The sequence below is a fragment of the Tasmannia lanceolata genome, unplaced genomic scaffold (assembly GCF_043159265.1).
Source record: "Tasmannia lanceolata isolate RefF3 unplaced genomic scaffold, GAP_Taslan_0.1 ptg000016l, whole genome shotgun sequence".
Classification (NCBI taxonomy): Eukaryota; Viridiplantae; Streptophyta; class Magnoliopsida; order Canellales; family Winteraceae; genus Tasmannia; species Tasmannia lanceolata.
The window spans coordinates 17,298,858-17,321,492 of NW_027518693.1; the positions used below are offsets into that span (position 1 = coordinate 17,298,858).

At 38.7% G+C, this 22,635-nt stretch overlaps 1 protein-coding gene and 1 long non-coding RNA gene across 3 annotated transcripts; one reads left to right on the top strand and one right to left on the bottom strand.

The window, feature by feature from the left end:
* Positions 1 to 5,874: 5,874 nt before the first annotated feature.
* On the bottom strand, positions 5,875 to 22,435 carry LOC143848108 (UNC93-like protein 3). 2 transcript variants are annotated; one of them, XM_077356921.1, is made up of 10 exons: positions 21,296 to 22,430; positions 20,250 to 20,413; positions 17,125 to 17,188; positions 16,632 to 16,745; positions 16,460 to 16,504; positions 12,458 to 12,708; positions 12,267 to 12,357; positions 7,633 to 7,745; positions 7,382 to 7,505; positions 5,875 to 6,138 (listed from the first exon to the last, which is right to left on the bottom strand). In XM_077356921.1, the coding sequence occupies exons 1-10, from the start codon at positions 21,452 to 21,454 to the stop codon at positions 5,956 to 5,958; spliced, it is 1,308 nt and encodes a 435-aa protein (XP_077213036.1). In that variant the 5' UTR covers positions 21,455 to 22,430; the 3' UTR covers positions 5,875 to 5,955. The 2 variants fall into 2 exon arrangements, with proteins under 2 accessions (XP_077213036.1, XP_077213037.1); XM_077356922.1 differs by lacking the exon at positions 16,460 to 16,504 and having other exon boundaries at positions 21,296 to 22,435.
* Positions 8,584 to 10,837, top strand: LOC143849045 (uncharacterized). Its single transcript, XR_013235525.1, has 2 exons — positions 8,584 to 9,220; positions 10,565 to 10,837. It is a non-coding gene; the product is annotated as an uncharacterized LOC143849045 (long non-coding RNA).
* Positions 22,436 to 22,635: the final 200 nt, after the last annotated feature.

Below are 22,635 nucleotides of genomic sequence, written 5' to 3' on the forward strand. Positions count from 1 at the left end.
CTCAACAACTAACGTTAAGGAGGGCGAGGCTTCGCGAAAAATGGTTGGTGGGGTGGGGAAGAAAATAGGGACTCCCTCTTTGGCAACGCCGAGAAGATGGCCTGGGATTGGACTTGCCCATCTTGCCGCTATCATAATTTCAAGTGGCAGACTCGATGTCGGTGGTGCTATAAACCAAAAACAAAGAAAAATCTGCTCCCCTCACTCTTGGGCCGAACTCTGTTGCTCACTCCCAACAGCCTTCGACCAGTGCCGACGGTGAGGGTGAGTCGTGACCGGATTCTGGAGAAATATCAACATCAATCGAGAAAGGGATCTCGTCACTATTTGTATCCGGAAAGGAAGTGGGAGCTCGAGCTAACATATTAAAAGCTTGCTTGGTTGGGAAAAAAAAGGATACAACAGGGACCTTAGATGATCTCTGGGTTTGGGCTAAAAGACTCTGGAACATTCCCTCCCTCACTTGCCCCTGTATTCTAGCGAGGGATGAAGTTCTTTTTATGTTTGAATCAACAAACCAGGCTGCAAAGATTCTAAGGGGGTCGAAGCGTGTGGGAACCAACTGCTATCTCTTTCAGCTTGGAATCGAGACTATATCCAGGGAGCAGAAGAAATTTGGGTTAACTTTTATGGAATCTTGTTGCATGCATGGGCAACTTCAACAGTGGAAGCCTTGGGTAACATCTTTGGTCTGGTCTTGGAAGTAAGGATGGAAGGTAGACATAGGCAGTGTATGAGCTTCGTATCGGCTAGAATCCTTGCCCCTAAATGGAAATTTTCATGTCCTTTTGTCCTCCTTTGGATATTGGGTGACTACTTTACTATATGGATTGAAGCCTCCCATCCTATTGAAAATAATGGACCAATCTCGGACTCGCTTAGTAGCCCCCACCACAGAATACCAAGCTTAAAAACGCCAAATCCTGTAAGCACGCTGGTTCTGGAGTGATCAAACCTCCCTGCAAGTCGATCGGCAGATTGGGATTATCCAGCGGGGAATTTAACTGAAGCTTTCCCGCAGTCCGGCTGGAGGTCTATTGGAGGGAAGACCGTTGAACCCTTGGGATCCACCCTTTTGAATTCAAAATTCAAATCTCATCAATCAATGAAAGGGAAAGGAAAAATTAAAGACGTTCTTCTCAAAAACCCCTGCTCCCACGCCCTTTAGAATCTGATGGACATACATTGGATCCTGTGCATCATCATGGTGGGCAAAACGGTCCTCTGTCTGATTGCCCCCCTAATAGGACTGAGCAAACAAAAGTTCTTGGGGGGCGGCCTCCTTTCAAAAGCAGTGCTTCAAGCGCATTAGATCGGGTAAGGCTAACCATATTATTGGAATGCACTTGAATTGGAACAAATCTTTGGGCGTCCTCAAACAAAGGAAAGCGGAGATCCGGTTGTATGGTTCGACCGTCAGAAATCAATGGAAGCGAAGAATTGGTCTAGAGCTCTCAAAGGCCTACACTGGACTAAACCCTTCAAAAAAACCATCCTCAACGGAGTTCACTGCGAAGTTACATACAGACAATGCCCAAAGGAATAAAATAGCTGAGCGGGTTCCAAAAAATGACTGTCCACACCTTTCCTGGGCATGTGTGGCCCTTGGGTGACTGGATAAAAAGTCATTGGATTTTTTTTCCTCTATTTCTTATCCTAGGGAAGCTAGATGGATTAGAGGTTTTTTGGAAAATGAAAGGTAGGAAGTAAAAGGAAAAGCTATGATGGATCTTCAGTGGGTATTGTGCAGATGGATGATTTGAGTTTTTGAAACAAGTAAAAAGTTTGCCGCATACGTTATTGGTTTGTAAAGCTTATATCAAGGCTTGTGTTCTGTATCATCGGAAATGACGAGAAGGAGTCGGCGCAATCCCTTAAAGGTGGATCTAATCATCATCAAATATAGTATAACATTTAAGGCGCTTATGGAAATTGAAAGAGATGATTAGAATTCTGTCAGAAACAATATTAGGGACCCTATTGCTTTTGTTTACTTAGCATAGGAGTTTTTGTCTTATTATCATTGAAAGCTGAAAAGCTAGAAAGGCTTTGTCAGGAGTGTATCTGGCACCATAAATGATTTCACATCAAGCATGGGAAACCCCTCCTATTTCGCCACCGTGGGTGGTGTGGCTCGGTTATTGGTATCCGTAGGTGGTTGCCCCTATAATAAAAAAAAGGGGACCTTTGGAAGTGAATAGTATAGACTTGAAAATTCAGACCTTTCGGTGCCCCTCTAAGGTAAATGGAACAACAGGAACAAAACTTGCATCCCCCTTCATCTTCCTCAATCGCCCCGGTCATAAGCCGGAAAAGAAAGCGGCTATGGATCCTATGGAATTAGAGGAGGCTTTGCTCTGGATTAGGGGTATGGCTTATAATGAAGAAAAGGCTTCTATGTCCTCGCCAACCCCGAGGGAAATCATCAGCGACTTCATCAAAAGGCAATAGAAGCTTTTCAAGGACGAGGCTGACAGGAGAAGGGAAGCTTTCTTTAGTCTAACAGGGACCTTCAACGTAAAGGAAACTCACAAGCCAATGCATAAGCACCCTTTCTTTATCAAATCCTTGATGGAAGAGAGAAGATTAAGACGGCAGGAGTGGGTGGTGAAGAAAGCAGTGGGGATACGAAAACTGTAAGAGAAAATAGGGGCTGGAAAGGTCTCTTACAATAGGATTCTAAAAGAGGACCACCTGGCCATAGTGTCGGACGAAGAAGCATTTCGGTATGAGATTAAGTGCTTGTTAAAGGAACTGGGTAAGTGTATAGTCTGAGGGGGGGCCGTTTTAGGACGGGTGAAGAAAAAGTTTCTTTAAAGAAATAGTGGGACCGGTGGTTGTCAAGATCTTCGTCGGAAGATCGTGATTGTTTAGCAAAGTTTTTCTTTTGGAATCTTTCAGGGGTGGCATGGTCTCCTATAGGTGGAGAAAGAAAGGCTATTTTGGAAGGTGGTTGGGGCGGATGGTCCTCAAACTGTTGGGTGGGATGTAAAGGATGATTGGGAGGGTCAATCATTGGTCTTATAGTTTTCTTTTTGGTTTTCTTGGACCTAGAATTTTTTCCAGGTTTTCATACGTTGTAATACTTAGGGGGACTGCTGGTCCCCCTTGCATGTATCCTTCGTATGATCTTAATATATTTCTGTCATGTTTCAAAAAAAAACGTTAAGGAGGGGGTATTTCCCCCGAAATAAATATCGAAATCAAAATCGTAAGTACATTAGTGGTATACTATGTCAATATGCATTACATATTTATATTTATATGAACTGCATGTGAATTATGATGTATGTATTATATATAAATATTTATACGAATTACATGTAAAATATGTTATGCACTGAATTATAAGACAAGCACGACAATGCATGCCACTAGGTTTTCGGTGTTATTGAATCATTATGGATGGGTGTCTTTGGCTATATTAATGTTTCTAAATGTGTATATGCACTTACTATTTCATGAAGTTTCATCTGAAAATTCTATCATCTGTATATGTTGTAATGCATGTTTGATGTATTAAACCATTATGGATGGGTATCTTGTTATGTGATCATTTCTAAATGTGTATTTTTGCTTATTATTTTATGTAGTTTCATCTTAAAATTCGGTATTTGTATGTGTTTTCATATGTTTCCATGATTTTACATGATTTCCACAGAAATTTCTAATCGAAACAGAAACGTTTCTATTTCCGTGGCGGCCGAAATCGACACAATTTACAACTTTGATTGGGATTGATCTTATTGTTGCATAGTATGCAGGTGTGATCACTTTGCTTTGCCTAGAGTTACTAACATGCTGCTGCTCTGGGGGTTATGATTCGTTTAATCATGTGAGCTATTGATTTGGTTTTATCTTTAGAGTCTGTTCACATTACTACACTTCACACACACAAAATTCTTAAGCAAAAGGATTCTTTAAAATCCTTTTGTTTGCTTGAAGATTTGCACGAGGTTGACATTATTTTCTAGGAATGTGTTGCTTCTTGTTTCAGGAACTTGACTATTTGGTACAATTGATCTAAACGATCTGGTTTTTCCTTTTTCTGCTTTTTATTCTGTCAAATGGGAGATACAAGAGCTACTTCTATTTGCATAAGGTAGTGGTTAACAAACATAAACAGAGGATATCTCTAGCTTTCTTCCTGTGCCCCAAAAATTTACAAGTTCCTGGATTTCACATGGCCATCATGGCTAGAGTTCACACAAAAGTACTAGAGCTGACATAAGAACCCTTCAAAACTATACTCAATAGCTTATATGACAAACAACGAAACCAGCCCCAGCCCCAGCCCCTTTGGAACCTTTTGATCACTGACTTAAATTAGGATTTTTATTTTTCTCTCCCTGCTAGGGGACTCAGATAGAATGAATTATGATGGTATTTTAGTCATTTTCCATTAGATATGGGGATTTGGGGTATTTTCATGAGATATAGGTATATTTTGTCATTTTTCATGAGACAAGGTACTTTCATTCTTTTTCGTGAGGGATGTTTTGTTCTATTTCTATTATATAGTGGTATTTTAGTCTTTTTATAAGGAATTTGCTAGGGACTTAGTGGCTGGTTGTTGAATGAGAGAACAGCTGCACAAGCTCACTTTTCAGCTGATCTTGTCTTATTAATTTAATTCATCTGAGGTGGTAGCTCTTTCATGCAACGGCCATCCACGTATGCCTTTCTGCGAAAGCCCCTAGTAAAATCCCTTTGAGAATAAAATATCAAAACATGTGTAAAAGTATAAAAGTATGTGTAAGTTCCAGTTCCCAAAGGCAATTAAATGATGCTTAATCGTTAGCAAAACCCTTATAAGAATTATGTAATATGGAAGTAAAGAGACAGGAAAACAAATTCCCCTTTCTTTAATTTTCCTCTTGATTTGAAAGGAAGGTCGAACATTAATGCTCTGTATTCATTGGAATTTCAAATGCCAAAGAATGCTGATTACCTGTTTGGTTGCCAATATTACATGCAAATTCCACATGACTCCCTAACATGTTTCAGACATCTCCCTTCTCATCCTCCAATCAATTTCTACGAAAATAGTAAAATTTTGATAGAAGAAAAGTGAAAAAGGTTCTGTTTTTTCTCTTACTATCTCTCGCCACTCTCTATATTGGTAATGACATCCCTGCTTATTCCACTTCTCTGAGGGAAAACTGCTGCGCAGCCGAAGGCTACGTTGCACTATCCTCAAGTGGTAATTCCAGGCATTGTCTATGCTTGCCTCCTCACTTCTGACTTCTTATTCCACCACTCTCGAGCCACTCCCGTGCAACCAAACATAGTGTATGGGCTTGCATTTAGAAAATTTAAAAGGACTCATATGAATAGTATATGGCAGCCAAACAATACTAGGAAAAACAAAATGTCCTTTTACTTTAATTTCCAAACAATGCTAGGAAAATAAAAAAATGTCCTCTTACTTTAATTTGCCCTCAACCAGACCAATAAGGAAATGATATATTTGCCCCTACTTTTACTTGGGATAGCCCTATCACTCTAAGAGTAGTCATAAATACACTAGAGGAGGCTGTCCCGAGTTAAAAAAGGTGGTAATATATCACTTCCCTTTGATAAAAGCCACATTTTTAATGTGATATTTCAAATCCAAATCCAAATTCAAATTTATAGCAGTCAAATAGAATTATTTACAAATTTGTGGATTTGGGTCTTCCAAATTTCATTTCCACAAAATTTTAAATTTCAAATCCTAGGAGCATCCAACCCTGCAGTAATGATATTTGGAAATCTCTAATCCTCTACCAGATGGATTTTGTGGCACCCATATTTTTAGATGAAGAGATTTCACCAATATACAGCTTTGAAAGAGAACCTCAGAGTATTGATCAGTTATGAAAGCTCCTGTCATCCACATATATCTACATTGAAATTAAGAAATCTTGATATAGAAGTCGACATTATTTTAGGACAAGTAAAGTGCTGCCAAAATCAATTTCCAGAAGAGAATGTTTTCTCTACTTGGAGAGTTAGAAATAAAAACCCAGCTACAGAAACACAGAGTGCAGAGATCATCAGGATCAACATTGCCTGAAAGGTGATGTGTGGGCTCAGAAAGAACACCACTGCCGTCGAAGCGCTCTGCCAAACCTTCAGCTGCGAAAAAACTGCTTCCTGTAATGCAGTTCATTTGCCGCGCGTTAGTATGACAAAATTAGTGGTGCAACTCAGGCCAGATTGTGTCGGATTGAGGCCACCCTAGCCAAACCCAAGATAGCATTCCCTCAACCCTAATCTAACCCCTCTTTTTCCAAAGCGGGTTGGGTTGGGTCGGTTTGGATTCGGGTTAACCCAGAAGTAAAAAAAAAAACATAACCCAAAGATTTTGAAAATTCACAATAAAATTAGAGGGCCGATGTGAGGTTCAGGCAGGGTCAGGTTGCTCAAGGTTGAGGCCCTAGCCCAATCCGAAATTAAATCTAGTTGGGTTTTTCCAAACCCCAAACCAACCCAACCCAACCCAAAATCAAGTCGAGCCTGAAGTAGAGACAAAACTTTTTCAATGTACTTTCGTGACAGATGCAATCTGCCCATTTTTCTATCTGATTTTCTTTCCAGCACCCGATTCTTTCATCTCAAACTTCATCTTGAGTTTACTTAATACATTAATTTCAGACATACTCTTTGCAACTATTAGCATAACACGTTAACATGTCAGGAGTGTATAAAGAGAAGGCAAGTGCTAAAGAGGGCAGCTAGTCAAGGATCCTCTAATTTATCCAGGCATGGTAGGAATGAGAGGTATGTCAATACTTGTATTATCCCATAGAGTGACATAGATATTTGAGAGGTAGATACTTCATCGTGGCGTATAACATAGAGCGCTATTTGATAGTTCTATCGAGACGTTTGGGTACTCTGACACTGATTGGGTAAAGAAACCCACATATGCATAAGTCAGCAGCGATAGGATATTGTCTCTTAAGTACATCCCTAATCTCATGGAGCAAGACTCTAAGTAGATCAAGTGCAGAGGCTGAATAGAAGGCTATGGCATTTACTATGTCTAAGCTGACATGGATAACACATCTATTCCAAGAGCTCCATCTAAGGTTACACATACCCTATACTGCGACAATCAGAGCAGGCCATTAAATTGACATATAACCCCATCTCCCATGTTAGCACTAAACATGTTGAAATTGACTAACATTTTGTTTGTGAGATAGTGAAAGATAATGAGGTTTCTCCTTGCTATGTAACTAGCGGAGAGCAGTTGATGATAGTTGGTTAACCATGTAGGGGAATTTGGGTTATGTGACCAGTATCTGTTTTAAGTTAAAGCATGCAGATAATTAAAGAGCATGAAAAGGAAAATTCGTAAGTTTAGAATTGATAGTCAATTTTTAAACACTACCGTGTCATGTCTGAAGAGAATTCCAAGTGCTGCATTCAGTAGGGTATTGAACACTCCATCGCCCATGCCCCATATCATGGCCATAAGTAGTGGATACACGGTGTGAAGTACACCAGTTTTTAAGCTGCATGGCAATCAGATATTAGTACAAAATTACTGGAAATAATCCTTTGGCTTAAAAAAACGCATAATTATGTATCCCTAATTTCTATATGAATGGTTCAAAATAGGGCCCACATGGCCAATCTCACCTATCCTTCAGAAAAAGCCATATGAGCACAAGGATCTGAAGAAAAGCTCCACCAGAAATAATCAAAGTGATTGAAGACAGACCAGATGTAAATCGTCCAGCAGCCAATGAACACTGAGACAATACAATCCGTTCAGATTAAACTAAGCTGATGCACAATTTTTTAAACAATCTTAAAACATTAAGAAGATTAGATAAACCTTCAAATATCAGTTGTGATAAAATTTCTATTTACACATGGATCTAGACCCTGAATAAAATAACTAATTTTTCAACTACATGAGACACTTGGACAAATGATCAATAAACATCTCAGATATGATACACATGGTATTATTTTTCTTTCTTTTCTACCCTTTCATTTTCAGCTTGTTCACTCTAATCTATGGGTCCTATACCCATTTGAGTTAAGTGAAGCTACACATAACCGACGGCTTAAAATACAGTGGGCCCACATTATTTGGGTGATCCAAACCATTCATTTGATAGGACCTCACATTGATAGGGTGTGCCAAAAAATCAGCTCCATTGGATGATCTCAACCCTTCAAACTGTGGAGGCAAAAATGGACAGATTTGTGAAGGTTTTTACACGTCCATTTTTGCCTCCACAAATCGTAGGGTTGGGATGATCCTATGGAGCTGATTTTTTGGGCACACCCTATCTATGTGAGGGCCCATCAAATGAATGGTTTGCATCACCCAAACAATGTGGGGCCCACTGTATTTTAAGCCATCGGTGTAGCTAAGTTAGCTACACGTATGTAGCTACACTTTTCTCTACCCATTTAATCATTATCTACCTCTCACTTTAACATTAAATTTGTGGATGAATTTTCTGTGTTACACATGGATTTATTTGATCAAACAAAAATTTGACGTTCTCACAGCTTTTACTCACTTTCATAGTAAAGTTACTACTTATTATGATGGCATACGAATCAAACATCTCAAAAGTGATGGCGGTTTCATTCGCATGGCATTGTTCACAAAATTGGATTATTGTGCCTTACGATTGTGGGTTGGTTCATTCGCATGGGCATTTAGTAGGCCTCCCCTATCCCAATCACGCCTATGGCGTGATCCATCTCTTCTTCCCCCTTCTCAAGGTGAGTTCTCTCCATCTCTCCTTGTTTCTTCTCCTCCTCTCTTCCTTTATCTCTTCTCCTATCCCCTTTTACTTCCCTCCCCTGTCTCCTTCTCCTTCTTCCTCTTCTCTCCCTTCACAATCAAGGTGAGTCCCTCTCTTCTCAATCTCTTTTCTTGATCTCTCTCCATCTCGCCCCTTATTTTTTCCATATTCCCCTTTAATTTCCTTACCTAAACATCTTTTTCTTGATCTCTCTCTATCTCGCCCCTTATTTTCTCGATGTTCCTCCTTTAATCTTCCCCGCTTCTTTCTTCATATTTTCTTCCTTATCAGTTCTTCCCTCATCTTTTCCTCTTCTACCCCTTTCTTTCCTATTTCAAAATGCTGTTTTGGGAAGGTTGTTGCTGCCGGATATTTGGATCGTGCCTACAGACTTCTCCCCCACGCTCTTGGGTCCTCTATTGCTCGGATTTGAGGTGAAAGGCCTGCTATACCCTCCGGTGAGATCTTTCCCTTTTATTTCAGCCCTTATTTTAAGCCTTTCCATCCCTTTGAACCCCTTATAAATTTTACCCTTATTTTAACTTAGACTACCTTAGAGTTATTTTCATTGTTTAGCATAGTTTTGGACCCTAGATCTTCTTTCTATTTTATGGACAGCAGTTAGACATCATTTAGTTTAATTTAGTTGAGCTCCTGACTCTCATCTTTTGTGTTATTCAAATTACCATATGTGATAACTGCTTAATGTAGAATCTTTTTTCATTAATGGTTTATCTTTAATGCTAATATACATGGTTCCCTACGCTGAAATTTAAAAACAAATGCTTGTTTATCTGTTATGGTGCCGGTTCAACTATGTGAATGTGAAAATTTGGTTCAATTGAGCTCATAAAGTTCCTATAAGAAATCACGAGCGTCCGGGTTTGCACCAAATTTCCAGCAAAACCGACACAAAACGGCCAAAATATTTCCATTTCCATCCCTACCAAAACAGATATCGAAATCAAAATCATAAGAACATTCGTGGTATACTATATCAATATATGTTAAAAAAGAGGATGGGCCAGTGCACAAGGCTCTCGCTATTGCGGGGTCTGGAGAGGGCTAGATGTACGCAGCCTTACCCTTGCTTTGTAGAGAGGCTGTTTCCGTGACTCGAACCCATGACCACCAAGTCACAATAGAGCAACCTTACCGTTTCGCCAAGGCTCGCCCTCAATATGTGTTACATAATTATAATTATATAAATTGCATATTTAATGTGGTATATTTGCTGTGTACATATTTATATGAATTGATGTGAAATGTGATACGTACTGAATAATCAAACATGCGCAACATTGCATGTCACTAGGTGTTTGATGTTATTAAACCACTATGGATGATTATCTTCTTATGTGATAGTTTCTAAGTGTGTATTTGTTGTGTTTATTCCAGCATTTTATGTAGGGGAAATGATATGTAATTATGTATGCCCCATTTTCTTCCCCGAGCCACCCTCTTGTAGAGTAAAATGAGTAGTTATAGCTAATTAGTACACTAGAGGGTGGCCCGGGAAAGAAAAGGGGGAAACCATTACGGATAATTATCTTCTTATGTGATGGTTTCTAAGTGTGTATTTGTTGTGTTTATTCTAGCATTTTCTGTAGGAGAAATGATATGTGTGCCCCATTTTCTTCCCCAAGCCAACCTCTTGTAGGGCAAAATGAGTAGTTATAGCTAATTAGTACACTAGAGGGTGGCCCGGGAAAGAAAAGGGGGCGAATATCGCTTCCCTTCTTGAAGTTTCATCTTAAAATTCTATCTTGTATATGTCTTCACACATTTCCGTGATTTTACAGGGTTTCCACCAAAATTTCCAACTGAAATGTTTCCACTTCTGCCGAAATCGAAATTTAAACTCCACAGAAGTTTCTTACGGCGGATCAGCACGAAGATCTTGTTGACAGGCTGATAATGGTCGGGAAGAGAAGTCACCTTGAGGAGAATTGTTATAAAATTAGATAGCTGTATTTGTATGGTATTGAGCTATAAAGGGAATTTCAGTCATTTGACTGAATGCATCTGAATTAAATGACTATTTGTACTCTACAAAATCTTCTCTCGCTCTCTTATGTCTTCTCTTCTTGTCTACCAAAGGAACGCCATACTTTTCTGGGCCTGTTTCGATTTTGTACCGGGGACAGCTTGTCCCTCTTTGTATGTTTACCATTTTCTATGGAATGAAATTTGTTACTTTTCCCCCAAAAAAAAGGAACGCCATACCAAAGACTCGTATTTTATAGGATCCCACTTGCATGGGAAGGGATTGAGCCTAAATAAAGGAACTCATCACCCAATCTCAAAATTAGGGAGCGCTTTTTAGTTGAGGAGCTAGAGTTTTAGAAGTTTGACAAGTTGGAGCTTTGGAATTTTGTGTAACCAAACACATTCTTTTTAACCTTGGAAGTTTTGTTCAGATAATTGGGAGAATGGATCTGATCAGCCTTCCCCCTTCACCCCCTTGGAAGTTTTAGAATGGATCATATCAATCCCTTCTTCTTTGAATCAAGGGATTAAGCTATAATGAGGAAAAGGCCTCTAAATCTTCTCCTACGGGCAGGGAGGAAATCAGCCAATTTTTGAAAAAGGAATGAACTATTTTCAAGAGAAAACACCCTCTCTTTGTTAAACACATGATGGATGAAAGAAAGGAAAGGAGGCTGGAATGGGAAGCAAAAAAAGAGGTTGGGCTTCGAAGGCTGGAGGATTAGACCTAAGAGCAGAGAATTTGGGAAATACAAATCCAAATGAAGAAGAAAATGCTTTGGAGGAGGATTTGGTTATGGACGAACTAAATTCCATTCTGGTGGAATTGGAAAAATGTCCTGGGTACGATTTCTGTTTTTGCCTACGTCGAGCTGATGGTGGGACAAGAAGCTTTTTGTGTGGGTCTGCTTCTAGTCTTATAACCTTTTGCATCTTGTTAATATTGGTGCTAACTAATGAAGTAGAACTTGGATTTTAAAGGATCTGATGAGATAAGACTGAACGGTATGGTGAAGAAAAACTTAACTTTTTGGGTTTGAAGGTGTTCTTCTTTTAGGATTACCTTACCTGGCTCTGGCTATGTCCGGACGGGTCGTATTGATGTTTTGTAATGCAGGACAGGACTCCTGGTCCCCAATGCCTTTCTAATATCAATAAAATAGTCATCTTTAAAATAAATAAATAAAAAAAAAAAACACATTCTTTTTAATGAGTCTGAGAAGTCTATTGGTAACACATTTATAGTTCCTGTTCGGGAGTAAGATTTCTTATTGTTTCTTTACTTTATGTTATTCAAAACCATTCCTGATAGCTGGGTTGCAAGTAAGCATTTGTGAGTTTACTCATGATTAAGAAAGTAACTCACTTCTCAGGCTCAAACTTCCGGATAAATCGACACCCAGGAACCATAAAAAGACATGGGATTGACAACATTGAAGTAGACTCCGCGCCATCACCGATCAAAGACATAATTTACAATAAAAAACAATGCATTATCTAAATGCCCATACTTACTATTGCACCAGAAGCCCCATATAATGCCATTGCAGCACCCACACCTGACACACCAAGTGCTGGACTTACAATGTATTTAGTGAATTCAGCCCTGATAATGAAAATGCATCAGTAAGTGGGGGGAAAAGGACAGAGGAAGACTAGTATAATCATTCAAAAAAAGAAAAAAAATGAGGAAGACTCCTATTTACCACACAAATGCTTGTTGCAAGCCAGAATATGCAAGAAAAGGGATAATCAACTGCATTCGTTTGTCACGCAAAGGAGCAATGGCCAACTTCAAGAGAGATATGATAGAAGATAAGATGTTGGCAGATGGAGCTGGACGATCCTCTCTTTTACCGTCCCTTTTATGTAAGAAGCACATCAATATGGTACCCAAAGTCATGCTCCCAAGGAAGACACTGAATAACAAGGTTTTGCCCCTTAAACTTCCCCCTTCCTGCAGTAAAGTATGCAATGCTAATCATCACTCGAAAGGCTTGAGGGCAGGAATTTAATACGTAGAGAATGTAGGAAGGATTTCAGCAAATATAGCATCAATATGTTTCAATACATGAAACCCAATAAAATCATAAATACCTAAGCCTAGATATATGTCGCAAAAAGGAATTTGCGGTTCAGGGTAAAATATGCAGTCTCACCAATATGATCAACGTGGCATTTCCATAATATCCAGGCATGCATTAAAAATAAGAAAGTTGCATTTTTTTTATTAAAAGCCAAAAATCTGTTAAAATAAACACCATAAAGACCCAAAAATGAAAGAAAATATAAATGTAAACGTATAAACTATCAAAACCCAGCCAAAGATATTAGTACAGGAATTTTTATTGAAGATGAATATAAATTATGAATGTTTACTAGAAGAGATATAAATATTATACATACATAAATAGAAATGTAAATTTTATTAAATATAGCGTGCATAGACCCTCATGATTGTATAAGAAAAGGTCAAGCTATTCTTTTTTTCTAACATTTGTAGTTAAAGTTATCCATATAATAGGTCAAGCTATTCTTACACAACAAAAAGATGATTTCAAATATAAGCATCTCCTGGATGTTTTACTAAGGGGTGTGTTTGACAGAATAAGGTGAGAAAACAACATACCATTCAAAAAAGAAGGGTGAGAAAACAACATATGGTGCTCAATTGAGAATATCTTACTAAAATTTGCTCATATTAAGAAGCAGGTAATACTTTTCAATGCTTTGGTTGCGGACGAGATCATGAAAAAGATCCAAAATGCACTCATGCAAACAATAAAATGTGGTGGAATTGCATATGACACATGTTAGAAGCAATCTAGGGTTAGAGAAGAGAGGAAGAAGAAGAGGAGTGAAGGTTGGAAAGACTCCACTCAGGAGCTCTACACACATACAATGTATATATAGGCCCAAATAGGGCAAGTGAGTACAAAGACTACAATACCCTCTATACTAGAGGTAATGACTAAACTACCCAAAACATGTTATTCAACACTCCCCCTCAAGCTGGAGTGTATATACTAGGGAACTCCAGCTTGGTACAAAGGAGATTACAACAACTGAAAATAACAGAAGAGGACCATACATCAAAAAGGTACAATAAGCCCATACACACATCCAGCTTGGTATAACACTCCTCAAGTTGGTGTGATGAATACATAATGAAAGCATAATACTAAAAAGGACAGCAGTGGCGACAATAAACAACATCGAGATCAATGGCCATTAAAAAGAGCAGCTCCCCTGAAGTAGCACAACAATAAGAGCGAACAAACAGGGTCTCCCCCTAAATGAGAGCACAACGATCACATCTGCATATCACAAGCAATGGGGGCGCAGGAACAACTACGATCCAGCAAACAAAATGAGCACACCAAATGTGCGCACAACGAACATCGGCAAAGCAGCACATCGCCATGTGAAAAATGAGGACAACCAATGTGGAAACCATCGGATAGAAGGTTGACGGGAAAACCGTCACTTAGAGAGAAGAAGAGATAGAGAAGACAACCAAACAAAGATGGGGAAACCACCGTCTGGTGACAAGGTCGACGGCATGAAAATCGTCGCCCGAAGATAAGAAGAGGAAGATAACCAACCAACGATGGTGACACCATCGCCTGGAGACAAGGTCGACATCATGAACATCGTCGCCTGAAAAGAGCCGACCAACGATAGGGAAACCATTGTCCGGAAGGTCAACGGGAAAAGATCGTCGCCTGTAAGAGAGCCGACCAACGATGGATATGGAAGCCATCGCCCGAAAAAGGAGGGAGAAGATAACCAACCAACGATGGGGAAACCATCGTCTAGAAAGAAGATCGACGGCATGTACATCGTCGCCTAATGAGAGGTCGACGGGGAAACCGCCGCCTCAAGACAACAAGATAAAAGGAAGAAGATACCGAACAACGATAGGGAACCATTGCTCGGTGAAGATAAGGCATAAAGCCGGAAAGAAAGATGAATGCATAAAACTACGCCAAGAGTAAACATGAAGGAGAAGACAACATGAAGGGATAAGGCATAAAGCCGAACAACACGAAGAGACATGAAAACAAGACAATACTCCCTCAAAAAGACAAAGACAACACTAACAACACTCTCCCTCAAGAAAAGACACAAAGAACTACATGACAACACTCCCCCTCAAGTTGAAGGTCAAATACCTTCAACTTGCAACTAAAAAAAAAAATGAAGCCAAACATGGCAACACACTTCTCTCGGACATTTCATCCAACACTTGGTGTGCGCTTTGAAGAAGACAAAGAAACGAAGAGAAACAAGGCACTACACCTCTCTTAGACATTTGAGCAAACACTTGGAGTGCGCCTTGAAAAACTGCATAAAAGATATAAAAAAGACATATAAGAACAACACTAGACAATGTAAAGAAAGAGATGACATCAACACAAAACACATACAAAACAATAGAAAGAAAGAGATGACAACACTAGACAACACTCCCTCAAGTTGAAGCCAAGGGCCTTCAACTTGAAACGAAAAGAAGACATCCAAGGCACCAAATCTCTTTCGGACATTTCACCAAACACTTGGTGGGCACCTTGGAGCCGAAGACAAAAGACATGAAACACAACAAATATAGACGGAGAAAAACAAAGATGAGAATGAAGGACAAGAAGACAATACTCCATACAAAAACCCAAATGAGAGAAAGAGAGTAAATACGACCGAGGAAAATGGATTTGCCAAGAGAGAAATGACGACACAAAAAAAAAAATACCGAGAGAGATTTTAAGGGTTTGAAACAAAAAATAGAGAAATATGAGAGAGACAATAGGGAAGAGAGTTCTTAGGGAAGATTTGAGGAGAAACTATAGGGAGATAAAGAGAGGAAAACGAGATACGAGAGAAAGAGATGAACGGCGTGGAGGGAGATAGACTCTTCTTATTTCCTTCTTGAAGGATCAGCCCATTGGCTTTGATACCATGTTAGAAGTAATCTAGGGTTAGCGACGAGAGGAAGAAGAAGAGGAGTGAAGGTTGGAAAGACTCCACTTGGGAGCTCTACACACATACAATGTATATATAGGCCCATATAGGGCAAGTGAGTACAAAGACTACAATACCCTCTATACTAGAGGTAATGACTAAACTACCATACAACATGTTATTCAACTACACAATAAGGGATGATTTCTATGTGAAACACCAATACTATATATGAAGCATAAAAGAACCACCAAAATAGTGCAATAAATCAATAGTTACGTAAACATAACTTATATCAAAAAGATGGAAAAACTAATCCATTTCTTAACAGAACATTGCAAATGTGCAGTAAAAGGGCATACATCACATCAAGATGTAATCAATGTGAGAAACTCCTATACTAAAGATGGCGTACCCAAGACTCGCACTAAAAAATATTACTGACAAATAGCTAGTTACAAGCATTATTTTAAATTTTGGACAAAATACCAAAATTTTGAATTTCGGTAGCGACCGAAACCAAAAATGCACAAAACCCAGAATTTCGGATTTTGTCCTGAAATTTCCTAATTTTTGGCAAAAAAAAATTTAATTTTACTTTCAATCCGAAATTTCGGATTAAAAATGAAATTCAATTTTTTTTCCAAATTTCAGGATTTCGGACGAAATTACGGTTTCCGCCAAGGCCGAAACCGAAACAGAAATTTAAATCCATGGTTACTAGTATACCTAAATGTGGTACAACATACCTTCCCATTTCTCAACAGAGCGAGGGAGATCAAATTGCCTATGACCTGAAAACTCAAATCTCGGCATTATTGGCTAGGTAAATGCCACCAACCAAGCAAAGATGACATGATTATATCGAGAAGATATTGTTCTTGTAATGGATCACTTGATGAAATACATTAGCTACTTCACCTGGGTAGTTGCCAATATCCCCCAGAATTCTCCATTGAAGTTACCAATGACTGTTCCTTCATGTAAATGGGAATCTTTTGCGTGGCTGCGTGCAGCTGAAGTGAGATATGTTCCCTGACATACCAGAACAGAATAAGAGCAGCCAAGAATTATCCTTCTCTTCAGTCAAAATGGGCATAAAAGTAAATGATATATGTTAAAGTATAAAAGATTAAATAACGCCTTCTCCAACAAGCTTAAGCTTTTGGAGTAACTGGTTGTTTCGCATGGTATTAGAACAAAAGTCCTGAGTTCTAAACTCCTTGATATTAAAAATCCACATGCAATGGCCAACCCAAAAGAGGGGCCACATGTGCCACGTGTAGGCCAACCCTAAAATGAGGGTCCACACGTGAGGGGGGGTGTTAAAGATTAAATAATGCCTTCTCCAACAAGCTTAAGCTTTTGGAGTAACTGGTTGTTTCACAATATACAATCTAATGTGTCTGCCAACCTGCCCGACCCAAATTATCGATGCTGCAAACCCAAGGAATACAGAAGCCGGCACCATTGTATACCTAAATGCAAGAGCAAATTTAAGATCCAATAGAAGTGACATGGGAAATCAAAATAAAAGGCGGTTTCAGATTTGATGGGGACAAATCTAGGGCGGTGCTATACATTGCTCCAAACTTGCGAACCTATCTAAGCAATCATAATGACAGTGAAACATGTCATAATCAATCTACATGGTTAATAGTATGCCTAAATATAGGGATGAAGTTTACATGATAATAAGTTCATAGCATAGTTTATGCGACACATCCAACAGCGTTCTAACAGATCTAGTGGCGAGAAGTTGAAGCTTCCAGTTTGCGAAGTTAGTGATGTTGTTCTGCAAGTTGACTTCAGAAAGATTCTTTCTAATCATTCCCTTCTTACAAACATAGATTGTTGGGACAAGGATTATGTATATAATTCAAAAAGCCACATAAAGAATGAGACTATACTAAAGCTTTGGTATGTGTCTTATTAGAGGGTGTTTGGATTTATTTTTTAAACATCCTTCTGCACCCTTTATAGTGAAAGCAAATTCTTCCTGGTAGGGCTTCTACCCATGACTGTAATTCTTGTGGTCGGGTATTACACACATACAGATGGATTGTCCCAGTACTGGTAGGGCTTCTACCCATGACTGTAATTCTTGTGTGTTTCTCTCATCCCTTGCAGATTCTCTTCATTCATCATTAAAGGCTGTTTACTTATCAACAGTAAAATATTCAATACATCAGTCAGGTGCTTAGTCATTTTGTAATTGTTACATGTCCTTTTTTTTAATGGCAATTGTTACATGTCCTTAATTGTCATTTGCTTTAAGTACGGGTAGTTTTGTCTTTTCATGTAAATGGGTAGCCTATATAAGGTACTTTTCCCTCTCTTTGTAAATAGCTTTGTATTTTATTTTGAATGACATTTATATCTTGGATCTAGATGGAGGTTTGGGAGGGAATTTTTCTCCTTGCAAGGAGAATATTCAAGGCCTCACACACAGGAGTTCCTAGTTATCTCACCATAGGAAGTCAAGCCCTCACACCATGACTAAAGTAGACATCACACCTACCGAGTTGCACAGGTGCAAAATATTGTTATTTATTTCATTCACCATAACAAAGAGAATGGTCCTAAACATACACATATAGAGACTTAAAACCTCTCGTCTCTGGGCACCCTCTAGATTGGCACAGGAGTTTCCTTCCCAAGTTGGAAACTCAAACCCCGCAAATCTATAGTTGCAAATCTTTCTTAGATTTCTAACCAACACTATTTCAACTGAAATGGAAACTAACTTGTTAGCTTTGACTCAATTAAAATAGCAAGAAATAAAATTTAAAAAAAATTAAAAAAAAACCTAAACTAATATAAGGACTCTTAATCTGAACACCAGTAGGAAACATCCATTTATTATTGAGCACCTTTTATTATTGAGCACCTAACATGGACTCCCGTCAATAAATAAAACTCGGCCCTTCCCAAAATCCACTAAGCACCCTCAAGATTGGCACAGGAGTTTCCTTCCCAGGTTGGAAACTTAAACCCCACAAATCTATAGTTGCAAATCTTTGTTAGATTTCTAACCAACACTGGAAACTAACTTGTTAGCTTTGACTCAATTAAAATAGCAAGATATATATATATATATATATATATATATATATATATATATATATATATATATATAAATAAAAATAAAAATTAAACTAAACTAATATAAAGATTCTTAATCTTAACACCAGTAGGAAACATTCCTTTATTACTGAGCACCTAACATGGACTCCTGTCAATAAATAAAAATCGACCCTTCCCAAAATCCACTACCAAATCAAGGGGACCTCTCCTCTCTCTTTTTTCTTTTGGAATGGTATCAAGTGGACCTCTCCTTGCACCTATGAAAACCCAAATAAGGGAAGAATCACAATTTGAACCAGCTAACCATGGTCAACCTTGTAGCGAATTTCAATTATACCCCTCAATTGAAGTGCGCTTCCTCTCAAATCCCTTCATGAAGCCCCTAGTAGTGAGTGGGCCCCACCTGAACTCGAGGTTTTACATTTCAGTTTTGGTCGGCACCGAAACAAAAACATTTCGGTTCGGGTGGAAATCTTGTAAAATCACATAAACATATGGAAACATATGCAAATGATGAAATTTTAAAATGAAACTTTGGGAAATGCAAGAATAAGAACAAATACATACTTGGAAACCATCATATAATCAAGAAAGCCTTCTATAATGGCATAATTACATCGAACACCTACTGACATGTTGTGGGATATGTCTGGAATAGTAAAGTCAATAAAGAAGTATAAAAAAGTACAATGACCAGTCTCCCTTCTAAGGGCCCCAACACTATGTCAATACCACGTAGAGTTACGAGGTATTATTGGTCCCACGCCGATCTGACATCCCATGCAAACGATATTAGTTACTTTGCTATGTAGTTCAATGATGTTAACTATCAAATATCAATCTCTACATTAATGAAATGAAATGCAAATCATAACATATTTCCATTTTTTGTCGTTCCGACCATTTCGATTGAATTTTGAGAATTTCAGCCAAACTTCGAGAATTTCGGTTGAAATTTCAGGGAAATAATGACGTGGAAAGAAATCGTGTAGATTTCGTTTCAGTGAGGATGGAAATGGAAACACTTCATTCGTTTTGGAGAAATTTTGGGGAAGCTTGACGGTGCCGGTAGTGTCTTCGTTGTTCTCATTAGATAAGATATGGTCCCATCACCAATGTAGAAGATAACCCAACAAATACAAAGAAAAAACAAATATCAACAATTGAAAAAAACAAACATACAGAAGAAATGCAGAAACAGACAATCACTATATTCAAACCAATCAAGTGCACACTCAACCACCAGCTGCAAACACCACCAAGGGAGACAAAAAGATCAACCACCAATCACACACAAAAAAAAAGGACCATGGGGGTGCAAGTTCAAAAAAGAAAAAGCATGCTTGTAATCATACGCACAAATGTGAGTCAGGTCTTCTTCAACCCGGTTCAATATAATGCACAATATCAACTCAAACCCCAATTAGCATCAGTATTTAGAATAGAATATACCAAGATGGTTTCAAATTCGACGCTATGAACAGCCAATAACCAGTAGTCCCAAGCACCAGAGCTCTCTTCGATCCCAGCAACCTAACCATGGGAGAAGCCACTAGAGAAAACAAAGTGAAGGAAAGATACAATATCCCCACAGAAGTAGTACCTAGATCTTGGTCCTGAGGTAAAACAACCAGCAATTGCAAAAAGAGTTAAAAAGGCAGAAAACCAAGCTGCCAAGTGGGGAAAAGAAAACTATTGTGCAACTGTAAAGAGAAAAACCAAAACAAAATTTCAGAAATCTAGCAAGAAAAAACACCAAAATCAACAATTAACCCAAAAAAATAAGGGAAAAGGGAAAATCACCAACTGGGAAGAACACGAAGAAATGCAAAATCGATCAATCACCATATTCAAAACCTATCAAGTGCACAATTTAGTTATCACCAGTTGAAAACCCCCACCACGAGAGTCGAGAGAGATAGATAGACAACCACTAGTCACAAAATCCAATTAGGAAAACAAAAGACCCAAATTACAATACACATCCCAAAAACATTCCAAAACTACGTTGAAAAAATACGATACCCCCCAACACCAATTCGATATGGATCAATTGTGAAACCCATAGTGCCAAAAAAACGCAATTGCAAAACAATCACAAAAATTAACACAACGCACCATATATCTAACAAAATAGACCCGAAATGCACACTCACAACAAATGCAACCCAACAGGAAAACAACCCCAAAACACAATTTATGGAACAACCACTAGTCACAAAATCCAATTAGGAAAACAAAAGACCCAAATTACAATACACATCCCAAAAACATTCCAAAACTACGTTGAAAAAATACGATACCCCCCAACACCAATTCGATATGGATCAATTGTGAAACCCATAGTGCCAAAAAAACGCAATTGCAAAACAATCACAAAAATTAACACAACGCACCATATATCTAACAAAATAGACCCGAAATGCACACTCACAACAAATGCAACCCAACAGGAAAACAACCCCAAAACACAATTTATGGAAACCAGCACTACTCACAGTATTCACCGTGCTCTCCAAATTCTGTGCTGCTCCATAAGCTAGAAATATTAACAAGAAGGCAAAGCTCAGAATATGAACATCTCTCCAATGGTTTTTGGGTGGATCCCCAACGACAACAGCCGGCACCTCTGCTTCCTGAAAATCCACAGAATCCATGGCAATGGGATGCCCTTGAACTGTTCGAGTTCCAAACTAAGAGCATAATATCCTAAATATAGCCAATGGACTGAAGGGAACTTGGGATTGCACTTGCAGGCCAGAATCTTGAGAACTAGAAGCCAAATGGAAAGGATTGGTTCTTATTCTTTCTTTCTCATTCATGGGTTTGATTTTTTGATTCATTCGAGCCTTAATTCATTGAAAAAAATCTTAGCAAGTCGGAGTGATGCATGAAAAACAAGCTTCAACTACCCTTTACAGGGATGGATTCTTTCCTTTTGATGATTCTGATCAAAGAACTTATTCTGCCTCTTTTGAGGATTCTGAATTTCTTTCCCTATCTTCAACTACCCGATTTTGCTTCGATGGGGTGCGAATTAAGAAATAAAAGATAGGTGAGAATAAAATAGGCAAATAAATGATACGGTTAAATAGCAACTGTGAGACACTAACATTCCTGGTTTTCCAGATATTAAAATCACTGGTCAGAGCTGAGATTTCAAAACCCCTGGTATAGAGAGAGAGAGAGTAAAATCCTTCCCTTCTCTCTACCAGTGATTGCCATTCTTCTTTCCACTCTCCCCCTTTTCCACCCCATTCCACCTGTGGCTGCTGGCTGGTCCAGAGATAGCTATCCAATGGCGAACAGCCCCAATTCGCTACCCTGCATGGATAATTTTATTATGTACAAGCACCTGGAATTAGCTGCCCTCCTTGCATAGTATACCCTACACATTGGGGATGTCCATCCAACAATAAAATAAACCTCAACGTGTAGAACCCATTTGAAAAAAATACAATACCTAGATATTTGGGGATTGGTTATATAAGTTGAGGTTTATTTTATTGTTGGAGGGACACCCTGCTTTGAAGTCAATAGAACAGACCCAAAAACACTCATAAAACTACAACCAAACACACAACAAATGCAACCCCCAAAAACAAAATGAAAACCACAAATTACAATTACCTCTGATCTCTAGATTCTATATGGACCTATAAGCCATACATAAGAACAAGAAAGCAAAGCTCAAGACATAAACATGTATCCCTTAAGAAGACAAGTGGCACAAATTCCATGCGAGAACACACAACCCATGGCAATGAGGAGTGGAGGATTTCCCAAAACTGTCCAAATTGCAAACTTCAAACCCTAAAACCCTAGCTGCCGCCAACAA

What these genes read in the sequence shown, in the direction of transcription:
- LOC143848108 (XM_077356921.1), bottom strand. Translation starts at nt 21,454, where the DNA reads ATGGATTCTGTGGATTTTCAGGAAGCAGAGGTGCCGGCTGTTGTCGTT. An exon ending in CTCTGTTGAGAAATGGGAAG is followed by an intron (nt 12,709 to 16,459) that starts GTATGTTGTACC and finishes ACTTTACTGCAG; the next exon opens with GAAGGGGGAAGTTTAAGGGG. An exon ending in TTGCAACAAGCATTTGTGTG is followed by an intron (nt 12,358 to 12,457) that starts GTAAATAGGAGT and finishes TTTCATTATCAG; the next exon opens with GGCTGAATTCACTAAATACA.